The 25744-nt window shown below is 42.6% G+C and overlaps 1 protein-coding gene across 1 annotated transcript in view; it reads left to right on the top strand.

Annotated features, from left to right (window-relative positions):
- The window catches only part of LOC112973606 (inactive phospholipase C-like protein 1), a gene marked incomplete at its 3' end in the record, with an annotated part of 177641 nt that overhangs the window by 150302 nt on the left and 1595 nt on the right, over window positions 1-25744 (top strand). Inside the window, exon 2 of the mRNA XM_026081671.1 lies at window positions 22129-24600. Within this exon, the coding sequence (XP_025937456.1) occupies window positions 22180-24600 (2421 nt within the window). The remainder of the gene's footprint in view (window positions 1-22128; window positions 24601-25744) is intronic.

A 25744-nucleotide genomic window follows, 5' to 3' on the forward strand; every position in this document is an offset into this window, starting at 1 on the left:
CTCGCTAATGCAGGGCAGCGCTGCCTTAGTGGGAAGGGAGCAGAGGCAAAGGAGCGTGTCCATGGTCGCACATGGGGCAATGTCACTGATGGGCTCTGAGGACGCAGGAGAACCAGAGCGGCTGTGCAGCAGCCCATGTGGGTGGCAGCCTAACGATGGCATGGAGAAACCTAGCCCTTTATCTTTAATATATCCTTTCCTGAGCCCACGGAGACACTTTCCAGGAGACAGGAACTTTCATATTTTAGTAAGGGGCATACCTGGATGTTTAATGAAACTTAACATCTCTGTGGGGTCAGTCCTGGAAAATGTTCTCAGTAATCCGGATAGGGAAATATCAAAGGATAGTTAGTGCTAGCTTATGGGTGGCCGTCTCTTCCCTTCTCTCTCTCTCTCTCTCTCTCTCTCTCTCTCTGAGAGAGAGAGAGGAAAACACTCTGCTGCAAAAAGACGGCAAAATATTGTTTCACACCATGAGCTCTGGTTTCAGGAACCTGGGGTACTGGCTTAGTGTTTCATCCATTTCAGGATCCTGGCGAGACTCGGTGAGGACAGGGTACATGCTGCTGCCAAAGACCTCTCATCATTAGCTGGAGATCCAGGTCAAAGTTTCAAAATGAAGGAGTTCAAGACTTCAGTCTTGCTAAGAGGCCAGCTTTTGGCTGATGAGTGAAAAAGCTATTCGGAGCATCCGAAGTCATACATCAGACATGGCATGGTACTAATTAGTAGCTATTCTCTTTTATGTTCCTTTACTCTTCGAATGATAGAGTTTAGCTAGGTAGTCCCTGATCCTGCAAGCGTGTAAGTGTGAGCCAGAGGTATGCTTAGAAAAAAAACTAACGCTAGGACTTGATTGAGGTGGCCAGTCCCTGATCCTGGCCAAGCAGGGTGTCACTTGAAACTTTTGCTCTTGGATCCCCCCCTTTTTTTTTATTTACGTTAGACAAGATAAATCTGTTCAGCAGCGTCTGTGCATCACCACTGATATTTTAATTTTCAGCTAAAAGATTTTAATTAAAATCTGACATCATTTGGTGTGAAAAAGGAGAGTGAATTGAAATTACACATGCAGATTGAACTAATGTCAATGTATGTATCAGTTTCAAGGAGATCTCTGATTAATCCAACCAATAGCAGCATATGCTGGAAGGGACTCCTCCTATTTGCCTCTTTTGTAGAGTTCTGCCAAGAATTATGCTACCAAGGTAATTGCGAGGAGAAAAGTTTTGTGCTGTTTGCCCCATTTCTCTCTGTTGGAATGCTTCCTCTCTTCTTCTGTCCCTCTTTCCCCATCTGGGTGCTGCTCAATCGCCCCTGCAAGGCACGACTGCTCTCTGGGCTTCAGGAGGACGTCTGTGTGGAAGATGATGTTTGCTCTTGGAATGGCCAATAATGTGCAAAGTCTTTTATGGTTTTACAAAATGTGCTTGGGAAGGAGATGGCAGAGTCCCTTATAGGCTCCATCTTCGGTGTGTGTTGGTTTGCAGCACGTGTGCACAGCTGTGTGCACGTGCTCGTGTCTGTACGTTGATACCCACATCTTCTGCTTCAAGTCACAGGACTTAACTCAGCTTTATTCTCTATTCCCTGTATTATTCAGAAATGGAGTATAAACATGTCCAGGATGTGTATTTAAAATATATTTATTTGCCAAACATTGTCTGTCCCTTTGGTTAGGAAACAGTGCACAGGTTTAAATAGGAAAACAAGTGAACAGATTTTCCTGGCCATTTAGTTCCATTCTTCACTGTAGCATAAACACATGCTTTTTGTAGACTATGAGATGTTTTCTGTCTGTGGAAATTCTGGATACGTTATGGGCAGCACGTCATTTTCTTAGCGAGTCGGTGGATGCAAACTGCTTGGGAAGCTGGTGTTAGGTTTTGCATTGTGCCAGTCCTGCAGAAAACTCTGCTGAAATAAACATTTTTCATGTCATCACTGTTGAAGCATATAAAAAGGATATGGCAGGGGTAACTGGGCACTTACGGGTATCTTTTCTGGTACTGCATGAACAAGGAGATTAAAAAGCAAATGAGAAACCAATTACACTGGAACCTCAGGGATGAAACCAGCATGTGGTGCTATTATTGTCCATGCTGAACCATTTTTATACCCTGCTTAATTTGTGGAGCTCAGAGTCAAAAGATACAAGTTAGGCTAATAGGTTTCGAGTCAGTTCCTCCTCCCTGCCCTTAAGTCATGTTTATGATCTAAAATGAAAACTTCTGTAATCTTCAGATGTATAGTCTATTTTTCTGAAGATACCTCAAGTGGTCTGCTTGACCAAATATCACTTCTGCACTTGCAAAGAAACACCTTGCCTTACTAAGACTCAGCTGTTTGACTTATTTTTACTGCATGTTGATATAATCCTACTATTAAGATGTTATTGAGCAAGCAYGTAGGCTTGGTACAGAGTTGGAGCAAACTATGAAAACAGAAGGGTGKTTTTGTGGTTTAATATAATGTGTCAGCTACTGTGCCCTGCGCTTCCTGTGTGACTGGGTAAGTCGCCTAGAATTCACCAAAATGCTAAAGTAGCTTTTAAGTCTCACTGAATACAGTATATCTGTGTTCAAACATTTCGTTGACTCAGCAAGTGCTGGGGTAGTATTGTATGCTTTATAGTTCATGCAAAGCAAAGTAGTTATCACCCGCTTAACTGAATATTACCTCTGGAGTCACATCTGCTGCCTCCAGGATAATATGTAGGTACCTCCACTTATGTACAGGGTATATGGATCTGCCCTTGCCCTTTTCAGAAGGGGGATGCAAGGAAAGCGTGCTTCCTACCCAGTCTTGTGTGTTTTGCTATTTGGACTTCAGAGGGACATTTCAAACCCTGTGTTTCAAGGCAGAGAAGAGATTCCCACAGAAAACTCTCCAAGTTTAGCATTAAGGTATCCAACATGAGTATGCCACCAAAAGAAAGCTATAAACCCTGGAAAATAGCAGCCAGCTAAGGTAACACTCTAAAAAAGGCTCCACTCTTCAGTCCTACAAAGGTTTAGCTGTTTCCCTTCTGCCACTTAGAAGTATCCATACTGGTACAGAAACCAGAGGATATACTTAAACCACATCCAGATTTATCCTCCCTATGTTAATAATGTGACTAATTTCTGGATGGTGTGGTTTTCATCATTTCTGTGTGGCCTGCGAGTTTATTCTGGGGCATGTGATTCCTGACAGGAGAAAATTATGTTTTCTGTCAGGGCTTAGGAAAGAACAGACGACTGAGGTTGTTGTGCCGGCCTTTTAACGCAGAAACGGCTCAGCTGAAATCTCTCAAGGTCTGTGGGGTGGCGTACAGTGCTCGCTGAGCGACCACCGTTGGCTTTGAACGCTTGCACCAGCGTTTGCAGCTTAGGATACAGGCATATTGAAAGACCTTTAAATGGCTGCTGGATAAAGTATTCGTTTTTCATTAGGGCGATAATGCCATTTCAATTTGCTGAGATAAAACAGTGTGCTTTGATCAATAGAGAATACTCAGCAATTACGGAGTATCTGACATGCCTTGATTTACCTAGTAGCTAAAAAACTCGTTGGCTGATAATTTAATTGGCTTTGGAAAATGAGTTAGAAATGTATTATTTTCCAAAGTACATATTTAAAAACTATTTGCCTCTTAAATGCATACAAAAATTTGATAATTTTTCTTCTCTTGATCAATATGATCCCAGCTGTGAATACATTGTCAGAAAAGAGCTTTAATTCATTTTGTTCGTGTATAGGCAAGAGGTAATAAGGAAAATATTTTCCATAAATGTCAATATTGATTCAAAACTGGAAAACAGCAGAGAAAAAAACCACTCAAAWTAAGGAGCTATGGAGTTTACTGTCTATGGTATTTCTAATATTTTTTTTCTCAGGCTTTAAATTACCTGTTTTTACCAGTGTTTTGTACTGCCAGTCTCCTGACTCTTAATATATTTTAAAAGAGCATAGTCAGACAATGCAGCATAACTTTCATGAACCTCATACGTTGCTCCTGTGGGCTAGATTCTGCTTTCATTAACATTCAGGTAAGGAAAGAATAAATTCTGTGAGTTCAGACAAAACAATTGTTCTGATTTAGACTAATCATAGCATCGGGGCATTTACATTCACTGTTAGTCCACTTGCTGAACTGCAAGGCTGAAGTGCATGGACACCATCCGGTGTATACCAACACATTGTCCAAACTTGGTTTGCCAGCCTTAGCTGTTTTCTTTGTTTTTTGCTTTAAGAAGCATGATGAAAGTTTCAGAAACTGCACTGAAAAATAGTGTATACCATATGCAATAGGCAGAGCTGTTGTGCTTTTATATAAGGGAATTCGGATAAAAGAGTTGCTACGTTCTGCATCAGAGAGAGGAGACTTAATTAAGGCAGACAAATTCTCTAGGGTACAACAAAGCAGTTTTCTTGATATAGCCCTAATTATACTATAGTTCTTTTAAATGCATTACCAAAGTCTTCATCGTTATAATTAAACAGATAAAAAACACATCTGCCCTTAATTGCACAAAGCTGTGCTTTAGGGTTAAGCCTGGAAATTTCATGAAGAGTTTTGAAACTGAAAGCTGACCCACGAAACAAAGGAACGCTATAGTTCTCTGAAAATTACTATTATTTGATAATTGTCTTTTTTTAGTCTTCCATTAAAATACAGACATAAACAAAATATAGCAAAATGGTGTATTTACAGAAGTATGATTTTCCTATGGCTACCAGCTAGAAAAAATACTATATCGTCTGTAAAATGGAGCTCAAAAGTGGACTTTTTTCCAAAGTATGCTGAGTGTATTCACTGGCTTCCCTGGATTTGGGGCAGTCCAGGCTGCGAACACCCAAGCATCTCCCACTCCCGCTGGACGGGGCCCCTCTCGGCTGCTGGCGCTGCACCATGGCGCTGCCTCCGGTCTCATTTGCCAAAGAGTTACCAAACCCCAGGAGTTACGTGGAGGTGTATTATTTTTACCCTTTGCATACTCTGGAACAATGTGCTCAGCTACAGCCAAGACTGATGCGGGCGTCCATTCCCAATACGCCTGTCTGGAGGGTCGCTGTGTCCGTAGGGAGGGAATGCCTTAATGTTCACTCCCCGCAGTGTGGGAGCAAGCGAGAGGTTTGCTGATGAAATGCAAACTGTCAGAGCACAGAGAGGTGTATAAAGACACCGGTGACCGGCAGGAGAGAAACCCCCTCTGCCTCGGTTGTCCTCTCCTTCTGTGTACGCCTAGAGACGGCCAGGGAGATTCCTGTGCGTCTCTATACGTGCATGCATCTGGTCCCGCGTGGCTGTGGCAGGGGCGGGCGGGGGGCTGCTGCCCGCACTTCTGCGTTCAGACCGCTTGCTGCAGCTTGTTCACAAGACTGTTCTAAGGGCACAATATTACTTTGCCTAAATTATTTAAGGATAGCATAACTTATGAGGCAGGCAGAGCCATCACAAAATAGCAAAAAAGAAGAAAAGAGGGAGCTAATTCTTTTAGAGCAAGAAAAAGGCTTTTCCTTAAAATTTATCTTTTTACCATATCTGTTTATATAAAAAACACAATGAGAAACTCAGTGTCTAAGTGTTTCCTCTGGGGGTGTTAGCTCTAAAATTCTTGAAAAGCCAGAGCGTTGACGTTTATCAAGGGCTGGAGGAGTCATGGCTTGAACACGTGCAGACACCCAGGCTTTATGCTGCAAGGGATAGCAACACGTGAACTGCGTGGCCATGGGGACTGAACGTGTGCATGAGTGTGCCCAAGATTAAAGCTTAAAGTGAGCAACTGCCAAATCATACAGTTGCTGCAAATCATAATCTCTTTTAAAGGACCTGTTGAATGGACTTTGACATCTGAATTGGTTTTTGTCCATGGAAAAATAGTTTATAATGCTTAATGGCAATTTCCTGAGAAGACCTTTCCTTCAGTTCTTTCTGCTTCCTGTAAATAGCTTCCATCCTTGTCCTGGCAGTGCAGTAATGTAGAAAGCATAATATTTGCCTGGCATGCATGACTTTTGCTTAATTCTCTGCAGTATAATGATCAGTCGCTCATTCTATCCCTGTCTTGGAGCCGTAGCTCCTTTACACCGTGCTCCTGCCAGCATTTGTGCATGCTTGTGAAATTAAACATTGCTAGCGCTTAGCAGATGTCTGCTTGGTACCGTCCTCCTGGTGTTTGGCGGCGTTGCTGGCAGGCGGGCCCGACGGCAAGCGCTGGAGCGGGCGGGCGCTCCCGTGAGCGTGGGGACACGTGGGCGCTGCCGGCCCAGCCGGGAGCCCGGGCTGCTTCCTAGGTGTCCCGCTGCGCAGAGCCGGGGCTAGAGCCATTCCTGGTTTTCCAATAGGAGACCCAACTTTTTTTTTTTTTTTTTTTTTTTTTTTTTTTTTTTTTTTTTTTTAACATTTTCAGTGTGCGAAACAGCTTGGGGTCATTTTAGGTGGTATTTTCTTTTCATGAAATACTAAGCATGCTGTTGTAGTTACAGCATGATTGTACGGTGATTCTGTTTTTTAATACCCCTACTGTCACTAATTCATAATGTTTAAATGTTAGCTGGGTGGAAGCAATTACACCAGGTAGCTGATGTACCTAGACTGTAAAAATGCATGTGTTATGTGAAAGTCAAGGGACCATAATATTCAGGCATATAACTAATTTACTTGTGAGAAAAAAGGAATGATAATCACTTACCAAAATACATAACCACAGTGAAATTACAGTATAACTGCAGTCTGGCTTTTATTGAAAACAAACAAATAAAAAAAAATTTTTTTTTTCTTCCTAAGACTTGAGTTCCTGGAGCTAGGAGAGCTCCAGTCTTGAAGGTAGATGGTTATGAAGAAATGCGATAAATATGTAATACCTCACCAAAGCAAATTGGTTATTCTTTAAATAAATAGGTGGTTATGACGCTGGAGTTTTCTGTCCAAGCTTATCAAAGCACTCATTGCCTGCATCGTTCACTCCTGATTTTGATGAGTAATGCAAACATTCAGAGTCTATATTGGTAAAAATTGGGTATATGTCTGCTTCCTAGACTCACACGCACTGATTTAATGAGAATACCACAGCTGCCTCTTGAGTACTCATCTGCTCAGTGTTATTGGGGAATTCCATGTTTTGCCTTTAAGGGAGACATGATGCATTACCCTGTCGCTAAGTAAACCACGGCAATCCAATCGTTGCTTCCCTTGTCTGCTGGTTTTAGCCCTGTCAGCTCCTGCTTTCCCTGTCGGGGAGGTCGGCGTGTGTCAGCAGAGCGGCTGTGACTGTAGCAGCAGGGGCGAGCTGTACCTGCAGCGCGGCGTTGCAGCCCGGGGGGGCACGGTGGACAGCACGTGCGCCCTGAGCGCAGAGGGAGCTGCAAAGGACACGAAGCCCTGTGGGGAAGGAAGATGCTTTGGAAATACCYGAATGTGTGTGTGCGCCCGGTCAGAGGCATGGGGACCCCGGCCTGGGAGGCGCCGGGGGGCGGCTGCGCCCGGCCGCGGCTCCTGAGCCCCTAAACGCACAGGCTGCTTTCTCGGGGTCACTAATGCCTTYGTCAGGCACCCCGACAGCTTTTTAGTGCTCTCGTGGTGGGACTGTTAAACACCGCACTTGAGGCACACTTTGACCCCAAGTACATTACAGACCAACTAAAACGACACTGTTAGCTTGCAGAAATCATCCGTATTTGGCTTTATATATACCATCTTAACCTATTTAATAATTTGCTGTGAATGGCATCAGAATTAGGAAAATATTTCCATTATAATATTTTGATTACCTTATTCTATTGATTTGTGGAACTTCACTGCTAAATTTAAGGGTTGGGGATGATCTGAATTGGCATAAAATGTGATTAATGAAAAAATAAGTTGATTAAAAAGGGCTTAAAATAATGTGATTAAACTATGGAGATTTGGATGGCTTATTGGATTACACATTTATTCTTGAAGGATTGTTGTAAGATTCAGAATGAAATTAAATTGGTCATTCTATTTTGGGCCCCAGTGCCTAGTAATCTACTGTGCCATAATACCAGACCACATAGTTATGTTCAACACAGGTGGTTTTTTTGGTTTGGTTTTGTTTTGTTTTTTTAAGAAAAATACTGTTGATTGAATAGATTGAATAGAACCAAATTGATTGATAGAATATAGATTGAATTTTTGAGCTAATTTCTAAATAATCAGTTCAGAAGACACTACTGAAATCTGATCTGCTCTCCATTGTATAGTATTTAAATGAAATCATGTTTGCTCTCATGGAACAGCCTTTTGGGAGGAATCCAGTGCTAGTGAATGACTTTTAGTGATGGAGAATCTACCGCCATCCTTGGAAGGCTGTGCCCATGGTCAGCTATCTTCACTGTGGGTGGGGTGTTTTTTTTTTNTTTTTTTTTAAGTCTTAGTTTTACTTTAAAGTCTTAGTTTTACTCTGAATGTGTCAACTTCCAGCAATGGAAAAGATGTGTCACATGACAGTACTGATCTTTATATGATCATCTATAGTTATGACCTTGTCAGTCTGCATTTTGATTTTCTACGGGATCAGTAAGGAAACTTAATTTGAAGGCCCTCTTAAAATAGATTAATTCACCATTTAATTAAACTAAACTGAGTTATAACTGTTACATCCCGAATAAGAGTTCCCACATATGGCTTTACTATGGCATAAGAGGTGTCCTTTAAAGTCATCTCTTAAATTAATTCAGGCTTCTGCAGTTGCCCGTGATTGCACAATGTATGTGTTGAACTAAATCTGGAATCTTTCTCTAACATGTGTTTTCCAAAACGTTCCTGATTCTTGTGGCTTCTCTAAACTCTCTCCAAATTTCAGTGTAATTCCTAAACTGAGGGTATCGCATAATGGACAAATACAAAGGTATCATAGGTTCTCTATTCCTAGTAGGTGTTATTTTTATACAACCAAATATCCTATTACAATCTTTTTGTTACATTCTTTGCTGATTATCTGCTCTGACCAAGTGATTTTCAAAATTATTGTTTCCTGGGTCAGAGTCCTGTAAATGTGGCCTGGCCTGCCCATCACATTTCTACATTTATGACTTCACATTTTGGTCCATATTGAAACATGCATTTTTTGTTTTTTGCATTGCTCGTCAAGCAGTCTTAGATGTCTTTTTATCGCTTACCCATATTCTTTTTTATTCATTGCTGTCTAAATCTTGGCTTTGTATCCTATCTAGGCTCAATGTGTATTGATTTTATGCTTTCTTCCAGGTCATTCTAAAAATGTTAAATAGCATTAAGCCAGGAACTGGTCCCTGCAGGACCCCATTTGAAGCATATCTACCTGATGAGGGTTTCGCATTTGCAGTTGCATTTGGGATGCAGCATTCATCCAGTGCTTGATCCGTTTAATGTCTTCTGAGGTGATTTTGTATTGCTCTGTCTTCTTAATCAAAATGTCATTCAGTACCAAGTCAAATGTGTTACAGAAACCATAATATATTACAGAGTCTATTACAGCAACTTTATTGCATCTATCAACTAAATTTGTAATCTTATAAAAGAAGGGATATCAAGTTAGTCTGATGAGCTGTTTTCCATAATGTTGGAAATTGTTAATGCTAGTCATCTTATTATTCTTTATTAATCAAACCTTTTTTCACCTATTCTCTTATTTTGACTGTGAAATATATCCACTCACAGATCTGCTGCAGCTCCAGCATTCAGAGATGCAATGATGAGTAGCAATGGTACAAGCTGGTCGTTAGCCAGGTGTCTTTAAACTCGCTTGGCTTTTTGATTTAATGATATGTAATGTTCGCCTGCCTTACTATTGGAATGTCACTATTATCCTTTAGTGAATGAATGCTCATTTGCACCATTAATAATTCCAGTGCTTCCGCTCACTGATGAACCACTGGTGGATTCTGCCTGTTTCTAATATGCTCAAAAGCAAAAGACGTGACCCCCCTGGACCCTCTCCATTATAATTGCCAGCTGCCAGCAAACCCATCTCCTACTCGTATCTGCTCTTCTTGTTGCTGTTTCTCCTTGTTTCTTTTCTTCCTTTACTAATTGCCTCCTCTTCCTCACTTTACTTCATAACCCTCACCAACAGCTTCTCTTATTTTCAGTTTGTATGTATTGCTTTCTTATAGCTGGTTTTCTTTCCCACTTAAGAAAGAGACTTTTTTTAACCAGCATAACCTTCGTTCTGGCCTCTCTGGCTCTGGTAGTGTTTTTGATGGATGGATTGAAGATCAGAGAGGGTTTAGATGATTTGGCTACATTCTTTAAGTCATCCTCTTCTGTCAGATTTTAAGGAGACCTTTGCGCAGATGCAATGGAAGTCTCTTTAAAACAAAAAATCTTCCAAGTTCAGCTGGTCAGATTCTTGCAATTGTCTCTCAGTAAAAATCTCTTTAATTTTAGTTTTGGTGTTCCTTGGAGCAGGGGATGCGGAAATCTTGCTCTAATTTAATGTTCATGCCTGAATAACTTAATTTTCTCTGAATAGTTAAAGCATATACCGTTTCAAAGAGTTGCCAAAAGAAACAAAATTATTGCAGGTAAAAGTCTCTGGGAAGATGTGTGCATAAGGTGTGCTGTTCACATTTGGGTTTTTGTATTATGGGGCACAGTGCTGTTCTCCCATGTGGGGCAGTATTGAAGGACTCAAGCCCTGTGGGTTCTTTCTGGTTTTGATGCTAGACCTCTGTCATGTGAGCCACTAGGGTTATTGCCATGGCTTGTTCCGAGTGGCTCCAACCTGAGGTTCCTGGGAGGCCGGCGATGCAGTTGCCCCCAGACTCGGATGCTGTCAGCAGGGTAGCCCCGGCAGAGCTGAGCGCTGGGGAGCTGCCGCGAGGCCAGGGAGCACCTGGGGAGGCAGCGCTTGCCCTGCTCTCTGGCTCCCCAGCTCATGGGGCTGTGGATGAGGGCTCTGAAGCCGGATCAGAAATCTCCACATCAGTTCGCAGGTGTAGCTGTGACTGCATCTGCCCCCGTGTGAACGTGTTGAACAGCTTCTGGGTCTTTTGTCACCTGGTGAGTTGCTCCAGTCTCTGTGTTTTGGAAGGATGTTGTGGTCATGTCCTTTGCACTCATTGTGAAAATGTTTGACCTCTGACTAACAAAACAGATAAACATTAGTGCTGTGCTGAAATGGGCAGGTACTGCAGTGCTCATTTCCTATTCCCCAGGGTCAGCGTAGCCTTTATGTCAGGGTCCTGCTGTAACTCTAAGTGCGCACACACAGTGTTTGCTAGCAATCCTCCTGGTCATGGTGCTCGGTGCTGTCAGGCAGGTGCTGAGACATCGGTCCTCCTATGTTTCCTAGCTCTCATCTTGGATTTTCTCCATTTTTATCTGTTGCAGGTTCATGCTGATTGCACACCCTGTGAACTTGAATGCCTCTGCTTCATGTCTGTATGAAGACTAGATACATATATATTTTTTTGAATAAAGGGGCTGTGCATTTCAAAACAGGCACTGTTTATGATGCCCGGAGGAAGGAAAACCCAGTTGCTCATTTAGATTACACTGGTGAACYTGGTACATTAGTGAATTGAAGTCATGTTCCTTGCAGTGCTTTAGGGAACGTTCCCTTACTCAGCTGTACAAACACACCTCAGATCAGGGCTCCCTCCTCAATGCGTGTTGTTAAATGACGTTACGGCAGCAGTGGCCAGGAATATGGTTTCCTGTCTGTGCCTTCTGTGGAAAGTCTGAACATTTTATTCAGATGTAGATCCTCCTACCGCAATCTAGGCTTTTGTCAGTACAAGACCCCATCACTGGTGTCACTTCTGTAAACCTTAAATTAATGAAGAAATCTAAGTAGGTTTAAAGGGGGAAGCTCATATTCCCTGAACTCCCCCAGTTGTTATTGGTGCTGGCTTGTCTCTAGTTTGGATTTAAGGCACTAATTTGATTTTTTTTTTTTTTTTTTTTTTTTTTTTTTTTTTTTTTTTAAGTCTGAATAACTTGGGACCTTCTAGCTTGAGGGACACTATTTTGCTGTGCCACATAGTGAGGGTGGTGATCAGCTCAAATACCTGACCTGGGTACTTAATAAGCACCCTCAGTTTTATTACTCACCTCTCCTCACTGGTCTGGAAGAACATTAATCTAATCGGCATGCTGTTTGGTATAGCTTAGTTGTTATGTGGATGATGAGTTGGTGGGAGCTTCGGTTTCCTTCATCTGGAGGGAGTTCGGTAAAGCAGATCTGTGACTGCTGTGGGGTTAGCTGCTTTAAGTAGGCACCACTTTTAATGTTTGCCTCCAGAGAAGAGAATCTGTAAATCTCCAAAAGAGAATCTGTAAAAGAGAGAGGTTTTATGCTATGGAGATCTCCTGGGAATGCTGCAGCTGAGGTGTCCTTTCCCCAGGGCTTGCTGTAACTGCTTCTTTGTGAAGACAGACAGTGTTCTTCTGTCTTTCTCAGGTTTATATGCTGTTAGACCATGGGGATAAATTCAATCCATGTCCAAGGTGCCCTGGAACAGCCTGGGAGCAACCAGAGTGCTTAAAAATAACAGAAATGTTAGGAGGGGCAGTGACTGGAGACATTATGTCCAGTGGGCTGTGTTGAGCCCCTTCCAAACTAAAAGCACATGGTTAAACACAGTGAGGAGTAGATCTGGCATTAGTGATGTCATAAGTGTTTGTTCCACAGAGAGAACAACAAGGATCCATAAAAAATCTTCTCCATCAGATAGGATCTTCCATAGGCTTATAGAGGGGTGCCATGTGCATGTATGTATTGGAGTATCATACAGGAATTTATTTCTCTCTGTAGATTGCTGAGTTGCTTAATATATAAATGAAGGTACAAGAATCTATCCCTTAAGGGATGCTGTCAGGGAGATCAGCTGGATTATGAAGTGTAAAGAGAAAACATCAGGAGCAATGATGGCAGAAGGAACTGTGGAGTGGTAGGACTGTTACAGACATGACGTGGGGGCTCTTTGAAGCTTCTTGACTTTGGCTTTGTGGTCCTAATTATAAAACTAAGTTGAAAGAGTAACTTCAGCATTGTATGCTGGAAAGTAAACTGTACTTGCATTACTCAGACTTCATTTTTGGGAAGTGTTTCCAGATGGAATTTTTACGCGCTGCTGCTTTTTTCTTTTGCTCTCGTTTGTCATTTATACAGCAAAGGCAAATTTTCTTCAAGGTAAAATTGAGTAAGTTTTCCAGTGCTAGTGATTAAAAAAAAAAAAAAAAAAAAGGCAGTTATTGAACAGCAAATCATTTTAGTTCATATATACTTCTCAAAGATCTCCAGCCATTCTTCCCTCCCTCTCTTCAAATCATCTTTCTCCAGCCTACCCTCTCATACTTGAAAGAGCTTTTTAGTAGTGGAGGGAAAGAGGAAAGCAGACAAGCCATTATAATCCTGCCTCCTGTTGAACTTCTCCAGAGGGGACTATTCAGCGTCTCAGAAACGTTAAGCTATTGTCTTCACTGGGACTGTGTTTTCCTCTTCCCTCAGGGTGCCCATTTTGAGAGGTGACATTTCCTCCCTCATTTGATGAGAAGCTCACTGTAAAGTCGTTATTATAGGACCTGGTGAGTCCTTGCTACCTGTGTATGGATGATCCTGGGGAGTTCAGAAGACCCCACTGTAAATGCTGATATTACTATTCCCAGTGATACTTTTCTTTCTCTTGTGTCTGAGATCCCTTAGTCATTGCTTTCTCATGGATGACAATTGGGCTTTGGCCCCCTGCGTGGAGCCTGAGTCCAAGTTAAATTACTTATTAATGACAACTAGCTGAATTTTCAGATGTGCCTGTGTGACTGTGTTGGTACTTGAAAAACTGTTTGACGCTGTGGTCTGAAGCTATTTCTTATGTATCTGTCCATGTCATACTTGTGGTCTGCCTTAAATTTTCTGTTTATTCCGATAAATTTATGGTTCAGTGTTTAAGGGCAGATATGTTAAACTTTGGATCTGATCTTTATTCCACATGTGCTTAAACCCCCCAAAAAGCAGGAATTTTACCTTGAAAAGGCCGCCTGGGTTGGTCCGTCATCATTAACATCTGCCCTTGCAATCTGTTGAGTTATGCAGTCAGCCCTGGTGGGGCGGGCAGCATCCCTGAGGCTGCTCCAGGGAGGAGGCTCCATCACTGTGAAGCCTGTACGCAAAGGTAGCTGTCTGGTGCCATGAGATGTCAGCATGGATGAATTTTGAGTCTGTAGCCTTTTTTTTTGTTGACCTGTGAGTTGTCATAGCGGATATCCGATACTTACACCCTACAGGCCTTGCCAAGAAAGATTACAGGGAGTTCTCATTAATTTATTGTGATAGCAAAGGCTGTAATGAGAACCAATAAAATCTATAAAATGAGCTATTTCAGGATATTCTCTGAGGATGGCCAGGATGGGAGAACATTATACATTATTAAACCAAATGGCTGAGATTCAAAGAAGAAGTCTTTGTGTGCTTGTAATGAATATCAGTTTCTAATGATTGTTACTAGCTGTAGTAAAAATGTCCCAATAGTGTAGGTGGAAGCTTTCAGTCACATGTGTGATGAGATGAACCAAACGTCATGGGTGCATGAGATGTGGTTGCAGCCCTGGCCTCAACACTGACTTTGTGTTCTCTTGGATGGTTTATATAAACCTTCCCTGTTCTGATTTACCTGATGATAGAAAAATTACATCATTTGTCAACCTGTCATGATGTGCTTTGAGTGCCATTAGTGATGCATTTTTTTATTTATTTAATATTTAAGAGAACATTTTTCCATTACCACAAATACTGTAAACCTTCAAGAATTTCAGGGACTGGGATTCTCTCTGTGTATAACTGAAGTATCTACAAGTGTCCCAAAAGATCAAAATGAGTATCCTTATACTGTGGCACTCCTTTGCTTTAAAATCTGTAGAGCTAATTAGATTCCCCTGAAAAAAAATGTGTAATCACTTGGCCAATTAAGTAGATCATCTGGTGTTTCTGGAACAGATACCTTTTTGGATGCACTGTTTATCATAACCCATTTGTGAGGACAGACTAAGCTGCCTATGAATGATTTTTCAGTGCTAGGTTCATGTGAAATGGCAAAGATCGGAATAAGGCTTCTCTTTTAGCAACAGTGATACTCAGTGATGAAAATGTAAATTGTTTTGGGGGAATGGATCTTCATTGTACTTAACAAGTTTAACTCTCAGCATTGATACTGAGCTTCACCTTCTTTCACAGAACCCTGCAGCTCTTTAAGGGCTTTGGGTGCCTTCTGCTAGTGATGCTTTCTGCTCTTGCTCTATTCCTCAGCAGAATCCTGCAATGCTGTTGGTGTTTTAGAGGCCCTTCAGGTAATCTAATTTCAGGCTAAATAGTGCCTGAGCTTGACTTCTGTGTTCAGGGATGCTGTATGGCTGTTACTACTCTGTTTCTTGATTTGTATGCTCAACGATTTCTGTCCTGTAAGCTTTGGTAAAGGGGCAGAATGAGGTGGAGACCATGTTTATTCATATATTTTTAATCCCACACATTTATTTATGTTAGGTCTTTGATTTAAACAGCAGAAGACTGAGTGGTCGAAGGTTAGGGTGGGTAGGGAGGAGTTTTCCCACAACTGCTGGTGGCTGACTGATCCACTGTTTACATATCCAGCCCTTCTGACGGGGACAACGTGCTCAATGGGAAAGTTTCTACTGTTTTGAGATTGTGCTTAGAGTGGAGTTGCAAATCAGTCCTTTTCTTTGGAAAGGTCATTTGCAGCATTAGGATGCAGTCAGGCCAGCGCTCGGATCTGTCCTTGACGCTAGCTGAGTTCGGTGCAGCTGTGCGCGCACTGAAAGCTAAGCACGTGCCAAAGTGCTCCTGTGGGCGAGCTCTTGGGGTGTTTCCGGTTAATGGGTATTAATGCAGGCTCAGGAGCAGGAGATAAGATGCGGTGGTGATGGCTATAAGGCGACCTAAGAATCAAAGGAAACCTTAGTTTGAGTCACCTTTGAAAGAGGTGTCTTTTCTTTGAAAACACAAAGTTTGCCATACAAGTAGAGTTTCTTTGTACATGTACACTGCATGCAAACTAGTTATATCTGGCAGTATTGCCAGTAACAGTGTTTTATACAGAGTTATGTTATCTCATGGAGAAGATCTTTAGGGTGGGAAATCTCTGTTGCTTCTTTTCAAAAAGAGTAACCTGAAGCTGAACTAATTTTGTTCATATAATTATATTTACAACAGAGTTTTATTTATATGTTTTTAATCACAGGCAATCAGCTACTCTTAAATACCATTTTACAGCTGGTGTTTTGTATTCTTGGTGAATTTAACTAAGCCTCTGTATTTTAAATAGGAAGAGTTTTTGAAGTATTTTCCTTTTTTTTTTTTTTAATTTTCTTTTTTCTTTTTCCTTCCAAAATGTACCAGGAAAGAAGATGATGCATAAGACTGTGTACCTAATGTCTGAACCTATTTTGTAGACATACATTCAAAATCAGTTGGTATTACTGAATTTAATTGCTTTTGGGATGCCTGGCAACTGTTCTAAATATGTCCCTGGAGAGGGTGCCCCATAGATCAGAAGTGAAGCTTGGAAGTGCTGTGGAGACGAACTCTGCTATTAAGGCACAAAAAAGAAGAGCATCAAATTGAGAAGGAATTAATTCATTCAAGCATAATTCAACATTTCTCATAGGGCTGTATTGAAGATGCATTGTTTGTGGATGGTACTCTTAAGAGCTGACCTTCCTCCTTATCGTCCCGTGGTTTTGCTCTGTCGCTAGCTGACACGGGATGCCTCGGAGGGAGGTACATGTTTCTGTCCTTCCCAGAACGTGTGCCTGAGGTCTGTGGGAGCGCACAGGGAGGGGGCTGGGAGAGGGCAGAGGAGGCAGAAGGGATGCTCTTCAATCCCCTGTGGCTCTGGGATAGAGTTAGGGAAAGGGCAGGGAGGGCATGCCACGCGCGCAGGACTGCAGAGAGGTCGAATGGAGGAAAATCTGAGCTACCGAGGCTGTGTGAACAGCAGCAGACACCCAGGCCATCCTGCGCACACGCAGAAACTTGCTGCTGTTCTCATGATGGAGATGTTGAAACTAGAATTAACACTGACATATGGCAAAACAGGTCATGTTTGTCTCGGTGAAATCCCCGCTATCAAAAGCTAGCAGCAGCGCGCAGGAAGCACTCGAGTTTTTTCACTGTAACAATAGTCACCAAGTTTGTGCAGTAGGTATATTTGGGAGCATTTTCTTTGTCCTTGCTGGATGCAGCCAGAAAGTCGGGCTGTAAGTGGCCAAAATGGACTGAGACTTTGGGAATGAAACTTTTCCCCAGTTTTGGGTCGTCTTCCCCTATGGCTCTTGTTCTGGCTCTTCGACATCTGCTCGGCTGCATCTCCCTGTATGTGCTGGGTGCTGCGGGATGCCAGCGGCGGCTCTGCTGTCCCTCGGGCTTTGGCAGTGCTCACCCCACCTTGCAGCAGGACTGAGCAGGGGAACGTCTGTTGCTGCAGTTGCTTTTCTGTGCTCAGGGAAAGTAGTGAACCTTGCACATGTTTCTGGGAATCTGACTCACCATGGAGATGTTAGGGAGGCCCCAGGATTGAGGAATAAAAAGCCTGTGAAATGGTAACCAAGAGGACTATTGGAACAGAAGTAGGTTTCCTTGTTAGGTGCTGGTTGTGAAGCCTAACCACCCCAGTTATGGTAAGAAAAACTGATAAATCGCAGTCCTGCACCAGGTACGGTGTGGTACTATCAGGTGTGGTGCACTTAGCTCTAGGAGAGCGGTACAGTTGTTACCTGCAGGGTTCAGGGGAGCATCTCGTTGTGCTTTCTAATTGGGTGTGTGCTTTGTATTAATGAAGGGGATCGGTTGCTCTGGTGTGGGTGAATGCCATAGGGAGTTTTTTGATAATCTGCATTGTAAATGTTTTTTGGCGGATAGCACAAGAAAGCAGATTTGCTCTTTATTCACATAAGATCTTGGCAGCTTTTAGTTTGTTAGGTGGCTGCAATCATTCGCCTTACTGGTCTCCAGTGAAAGGTGACATGGGGCAGGCACTTAGCCACTAGACACACTGCAGTGCAGGAGTATTTTTAGTTGAATGGCTTTCTTAGAAGAGTAGTATATAGAAATTGGATTAAGTAGAGAGTTAAAATAATTAAGCCAGTATCAGGAACCTAAGTTTATAGGCTCAGTGAAACTAAGTTCAGCATAAAATCAGAGGGGAGGCAAAGAGCATAAATTGCCTTCTCCAGGCTCTGGTTTGAGTGGAGCCAACGGGCAGGGGGCATATCTTATAGAAAGCCCTCGTCTGCTCCCTGCTGCCGGTGACGATTGCTCTGCTGGTGATCCCTCGGAGCTGGAGCTGTGTGGCCAGGCTCACCAGGCACCAGGAGTGGGAGAGACTCATTCAAGCAGTGAGAAGGTGACTGAGCAGAGGCCAGTGTCTGGCTTCACAGGCTGAGAAGGACAGCATTTGAGCTTGCTTTAAATTTTAGTTTAAATGGCTCCTAATCAGCTGCAGGGAAGGGAAGAATCTAATTTTGAAAATCACCTTTGAATGTTGTGCTTACTTAGGGATGGGAGCTAGCTGATGCACTGGGAAAACTTGCTCACTTTATGGGAATAAATGGAGAGTGGAAAAGGAGAGCTGGGTGGTCGCTGGAGCCTCTTTGTGGAGTGATGGCGATGGAGACTGTGGCTGCAATTAGGTCTGTAATGAGGTATTGGCGTGTGCAATGCAAGTGAAGGAGGTCCTCTGATTTAGATTTAATAAAGTAGTAGTTGAAAAAAGACTGCAAACACATTTCGAGTGGTTGCAAAACTAGCATTGCATAGCATAAATACCTTTTTGGTAACTGTGAATGAAAACTGTCTCATTAAATCTATATTGTGTGCAAATTTAGCAGCTCTTGTGTTGAAAGATTATAATGTTATATAACATTATTATACAATTATATGTTGTATAATAAACTTATAATGCTCCTATACTGTAGAGAGCAAGAGAGAAATGCCTGATGCAGTAATAAGCTCAGTTAGCCATTGCAATTTTGTAGGGCTTGTGTATATTATACAGTAGATTGGAGAGTTTTTTTGTTAATGTAAAATAATCTTATCAGTAGCACCGAAATTTTGTTCATTTTAGGCAATTAGTCCTGTGGATTAGACTTGAATTTTATTCAATGATAGAAAAGATATGGGGAAGTCCTACCAAGAGATGAAGAATTACAGTTGTAAAATTATGTTCCTTATCTAGCACCAAGTACAAAACCAGAAGTACCCATCAAAGATAAAAGCAGAGAAAGAGAACACAGAGGATAATGTAGTTTCCTCCAAATCCCTGAGAGGTTAAGAGTGAATATTAAACTTTTGGCGATTCCCCACAAGGCCAATTATTTTTATCACCTTAATATCTGAAAAATAGCTGATGGATTCCATGGCTTATTTTCATCAAAAAGTACAGCCATCTCTGAACTAAAAATAAATGGCTTTTATTTTTTCTGCAGAAACAAATTAGTGAGTCACATAACCAGTCTTGCCTCTCTAGCAAAGACAAAATGGCAGACCTGGAGGTAAATCAGCTGCGATGCTATGATGATTTTTCCAGATCTGGCCCTGAGGAATTACTCTTCAAGGAATGAATCACTGTGAACTTAAAGATCATTAATACACCTTCCTATATGAGAAGCATTTGTACAGGACATCTGAAATTGCTGTAATCAGTACTGATAACCCCAAGAATGCAAATATCATAAGTCTCACCTCTGAAAGGAGAGGAGACTCTCAAGTTGAGATCCAGGAAAGATCGCAATCACATTCTTTTGTATTGCATTCCTGGGGCTAAGTCCTTACAGTGCATGTGTCCAGTGTTCTCCAGAATTTCTTCATAGTGTAAGAGAKAGATTTTAAGTGAAAACCTAGCTTTTTGTGTAATCTCTTGATTCAGTCAGGTGGGACTCTTGAAACAGACACCAAATATTACAGTACTGTCATAATACTGAAGGCTCTGGATGTTCTAGCTCTCAGTAGGGTGAATTCAGGGTGTCTGGTTGTTTTTTGGAACTTCAAGTGTTCTGCAATAGTCCAAGTATGGTATTTCAAGTGGAAATTACTGTGAAAATACAAACACAGTGTTTTAAATATTGTTCCTTAAACCTAAAGAAATGAGAAAGAAAAGGCTCTGGTAGAACCCACAGGGTGATCAGCTGCATTCATTTGTATTCATTAGTATCTATTGCCTGAATATTTTCATGGCCATGGCTGTATTAAAGGACAGTATGTTAATGCAGGAACAGAACATTTTAGCAGAAAATTGTAATTAAAAAATTAGCTGACTCAAGCCACTGGCTTCATTGACTTTCTCCCTTTTTTTAAGCTCTAATTCTCACAATAAATACTACGATAAATGGCTAAAGTAATTCCTCTTGTCAGTAGAAGCTGCTGTGTCAGTTTAATGAGAAATCTTTAACATAAGGATTTTAGAGATTTTTAGTTTGCTCCCAGCAGATCCCATGCCTTTAAATCTCCTTTTGGGGAGCTGGGGTTTTGGAAGTATTTTGGATGTTATTGCACGGATTGAGTGAGTGACAGTAGCAATTACTCAGGTACTTAGGAAGTAGAAATATTTATACTGACTAATTTGCTGAAAGTCTCCGTACAAAAACGCAAAAGAGTGAAGCCATTCCTGCAAGGCGCAGGGCTGATGCTCAGTGGCTTGGCAAGCTGGACAGGGTGCCGCGGGGGCACGGATGGTGAGGAGCAGCAGAAACACAGTGGCAGCGCGGTGGAGGGCCCTGCGAGAGCACGGGTTGTATTTAGCATTTGCAGGGGAATATGAATTGGGGTAGGCTGGTTTCAGTGTCTCCGAGCAGGTCCCTCAGGGCCCTTGGGAAGCTGGTCCTGGTGTGCCTTTCACAGCTGGGCCTGAAGGCAGAGCCTGGCGAAGGCTCTGTGCCTGCACCCAGCAACAAAATTGCCTCACCCTGGGACTTCTCCTACCTGAAATCCAAGCAGGCAGGAGGCGAGGGAGACAGAGAACCAGGCAAACGTTGCTGGTGGCCAGGGAAATAGAAGGGAAGGCAGTTTTAAGAAGTGTTTCACTATTACTTACAGCCTTGAATGGTGTTTAAAAAAAAATTTTTTTTTAGCTGTTGGATAATTTATATACTAATGGAGTAGAAGATGATCATGCAGAGCAACAAGAATGATTTACAATCGTTGTGAAATGTTTTGAATTGATAATATGTGGGGAAAGATTTAAATGTAGTTGCTGCACTAAAATTATTGAAGCTTTGCAGGAAGCTGGGTTTATATCCAGCAGCAAGTTGGGCAGTTGATGTTGAAGAGAGTTGCATGTGGATGGCTAAGTATTTTCTCCAAAAGAGTTAGAAAATATGGCCTGAAGAAAAGGACTTTGGGCTTCTTGACTGGTCATTGTTAATTTTCCCACTGCATTTTGCGGTCCTGGTACACAGAAAGTGCCAGAATAGGTACTTGGTGAAGCAGATGGAGAGATGAGAGTATGAGGCAGGTTCAGGCTGAGCAGGAGGTGAGCAGGTCCTCACGAGAGCAGCTGTGGGAGCTGCATGGGAGCCTCGCCATTGCATGTGCAGCAGAGGTGGACTTCTCAGCCTAGTGAGAACGGCCTTTTGGCAAAGGACATTAAAACAAATAAGAAACCTTCGACTCGCCTCGGTTGCGCGCCTCAGGGGTCTGACTCATGACTGCTGTTTGGTTTTGTTTTAGTTCTGCTTGAGACATCCAAGATTGCCGAAAATAGGCAGAGTAAAGGCAGGACAAACTTCAGTTAAGCAAGACTTAAGTGGGTACTGGAGCTTTCCACAAAACCTCTTTTCCCACATTTCCTTTGAAGATGTACACGATATAACCAGATCCCACGTCCTCACACCTGTAGCTAATTGCTGAAGGGAGATCTGGAAGGGACTTTAACCAGTACAGATGCCACTGATGAAAGCTGGGTATCTGTAATGCTGCCATCAACCAAGTCACTGTATAGTTGTATTTTATAGCTCAGCAGGGAACTGAATTGTGGAAAGGGATAATGTGTTGTGTTTTACGGTTCAGAAAAACATGAATTATTTTACATAAACATATCTTCTCTATATTATTTATGTACTTGTGGAAAGGCCAAAGAAAACTTACTAGTTCTTTTTCCTCTTTTTTCTTTTTTCGTGTATTTATTCCACAGGATCCTTCAAACCAAAAATGTGGGAGAAAGAAAACAGTGTCCTTCAGCAGCATGCCGTCAGAGAAGAAAATAAGCAGTGCTAGTGACTGTATCAGCTTTATGCAGGCTGGGTGTGAACTGAAGAAAGTTCGTCCAAATTCCCGGATTTACAACCGTTTTTTTACTCTGGATCCTGACCTGCAGGCTCTTCGCTGGGAGCCTTCCAAGAAGGACCTTGACAAAGCTAAGCTTGATATTTCTGCTATAAAAGAAATCAGACTAGGGAAGAACACAGAAACATTCAGGAATAATGGGCTTGCGGACCAGATTTCTGAGGACTGTGCACTCTCGGTAATTCATGGTGAGAACTACGAGTCCCTTGACCTGGTTGCCAATTCGGCTGATGTGGCCAATATTTGGGTATCGGGATTAAGGTACTTGGTTTCTCGTAGTAAACAACCTCTGGATTTGATGGAAGGCAGCCATAATACCCCACGGTTTGCATGGCTAAAAACTGTATTTGAAGCAGCAGATGTTGATGGTAATGGCATAATGTTAGAAGATATGTCTGTGGAGCTAATAAAAAAGCTTAACCCCACCCTAAAGGAATCAAAGATTAGATTAAAATTTAAGGAAATTCAGAAGAGCAAAGAGAAACTGACAACACGAGTAACAAAAGAGGAATTTTGTGAAGCATTCAGCGAACTTTGCACGAGACCTGAGGTTTATTTCTTACTCGTGCAGATATCTAAAAACAAAGAATATCTAGATGCCAATGACCTCATGCTGTTTTTAGAGGCTGAGCAAGGAGTGACCCATATAACAGAAGAAATGTGTCTAGATATTATACGCAGGTATGAACTTTCTCAAGAAGGGCAGTTGAAAGGATTTCTTGCAATTGATGGATTTACTCAGTATTTATTGTCCCCAGAATGTGATATTTTTGACCCAGAACACAAAAAAGTTGTCCAAGACATGACACAGCCTTTGTCTCATTACTACATCAATGCATCCCACAATACATATCTAATAGAAGACCAGCTCAGAGGACCAGCTGATATCAATGGTTATGTCAGAGCTTTAAAGATGAACTGCCGGAGTATTGAACTAGATGTCTGTGATGGCCCAGATAACGAGCCCATAATTTGTAACCGTAACAACATGACATCGCCACTTGCCTTTCGAAATGTTATTGAGGTAATAAACAAATTAGCCTTCTTTGCTTCAGAGTATCCCCTTATTCTCTGCTTGGGGAACCACTGCTCAGTACAACAGCAGAAAGTAATGGTTCAACACATGAAGAGGATCTTCGGAAACAAGCTCTACACGGAAGCACCTTTACCATCGGAAGCCTACCTCCCGTCACCCGAGAAACTGAAAATGAAGATCATTGTGAAGGGGAAGAAGCTGCCCTGTGATCAGGATATATTAGAAGGAGAAGTCACAGATGAAGATGAAGAGGCTGAAATATCCCGGAGACTGTCAGAAGACTTTTCAAGGGAGCCAAAGCTGATCTGGCTCTGCAGAGAATTGTCTGACTTGGTGTCCCTATGCAAATCTGTTCAGTACAAAGACTTTGAGACATCTATGAAAAGTCAAAATTACTGGGAAATCTGTTCCTTCAGCGAGGCGGAAGCCAACCGGATTGCAAACGAATATCCTGAAGATTTTGTCAACTACAACAAAAAATTTTTGTCCAGGGTGTACCCGAGTGCTATGAGAATAGACTCCAGTAACTTAAATCCTCAAGACTTTTGGAACTGCGGTTGCCAGATAGTGGCAATGAACTATCAGACCCCTGGGCCCATGATGGACCTGCACACTGGCTGGTTTCTGCAGAACGGGGGATGTGGGTACGTCCTCAGGCCTTCTGTGATGCGTGATGAAGTCTCCTACTTCAGCGCCAATACAAAGGGCATCGTCCCAGGCGTCTCTCCACAAGTCCTGCACATCAAAATAATCAGCGGGCAGAACTTCCCAAAGCCCAAGGGTGCATGTGCAAAGGGGGATGTTATAGACCCCTACGTTTGCATAGAAATCCATGGGATTCCCGCGGATTGCACAGAACAAAGAACTAAAACTGTTCAGCAAAACAGCGATAACCCCATTTTTGATGAAAGCTTTGAGTTCCAGATCAACCTACCAGAGCTAGCCATGATCCGTTTTGTTGTTTTGGATGACGACTACATTGGGGATGAGTTCATAGGCCAGTATACCATCCCACTGGAGTGCTTACAGCCCGGATACAGGCATATACCACTGCGGTCTTTTGTTGGAGATATCATGGAGCACGTTACACTGTTTGTTCACATTGCAATAACCAATCGAAGCGGTGGAGGGAAGGCCCAAAAGCGCAGCCTCTCAGTGAGAATAGGAAAGAAAGCAAGGGAGTACACCATGCTGAGGAACACCGGCCTCAAGACCATTGATGACATCTTCAAGCTGGCAGTGCATCCACTACGAGAGGCCACTGACATGAGAGAAAACATGCAGGTACGACACTTCTGCCACATGCATTGTGTGTGCGGAGCACAGGAGGGGAGATCCTGGTGTGAGCCACCGGTAGGGCCAACTCGCTGCAGCTGGTGGGTGTGCTTCAAAGCCACAGGTGGTTACACGTGCCTGTGGAAACCTTGAAACATACTGGCCGTCGGAAGGCTGATGCTTACAGCTATTAACTAACAAGCAAATGTGAGGTTAGGCAGAAATGTTTGAAAAAACAATATTCCCTCTATCTCCGAACACACACTTTACTGCTTGTATTTATTTGAGAGAGCAGAGCTGAGGATACAGTTGTGTCCACAGGCCTCTGGCCCTTATAACCTTCATTTCCTCACCGGTCCTGAAAAATGTCAGCTAGCTTTTGTTTTGCTAACTCAGTGAAAATTACACTATTAATTTGCTTTGTCTGAGTGAGTATAAGAAGCAGTCAGTGCATGTGTCATTAAGGTCCCATCTACGCCAGAGAAATGCACACTGCTAAGAATAGCACGTTGTGCTGCGCCTGCGTTGCCACCGCTCACAGAAGGGCTGCAAATGGGTAACGTGCCCTGGACACCGCTCGGATTACAATTCCCTCTCTGCTGAATAGCTGTGCTGTCCCGGCTGGTGGAGGGCCAGCACAGCCACCGGTAGCATGTCTTGCTCCAGAGGGTCTCCTGGCCCCGCGTCGGTCCTGGGGTGCTACCCGGGGAGCGCTCGGGGGTGTGTGGCCCTCGTCACACCGCGGGGCTCGAGGTTGCACTGCACTGTGGCCCAGCGTTGACCCATCTGCCTTGCGCTCCCCTCTGCGGCTGCCGGCAGCGATTTTGCAGGTTCAGTAATGGTCAGTTCAATTCAGGGGGCTGCCTAGAAATAAAACTGAGCAGCATTAAACATTGAGTTTTCCTTAATTAATAGCGGAAATCAACCATAGCTGTCTCCTTGGTAAAACTACAGAAACAACAGACTTTTTTTTTTCCCTTGAAAATAGGAGAAAAATGCATAAAACTTGACTGACCCCACTCTTCTGGACAGAGTCTAAAGCAAATTAGATGTTGGCAGCTGGAAAAGTTTACAAAATGACATAAGTTTTAAATGACTCCCAAAGGAATATCCTTAGCATATTTTTAAGAATGGGAAACTCTTCCCAGCCTTT

This window comes from Apteryx rowi, unplaced genomic scaffold (assembly GCF_003343035.1).
Source record: "Apteryx rowi isolate R43461 unplaced genomic scaffold, aptRow1 scaffold_559, whole genome shotgun sequence".
Classification (NCBI taxonomy): Eukaryota; Metazoa; Chordata; class Aves; order Apterygiformes; family Apterygidae; genus Apteryx; species Apteryx rowi.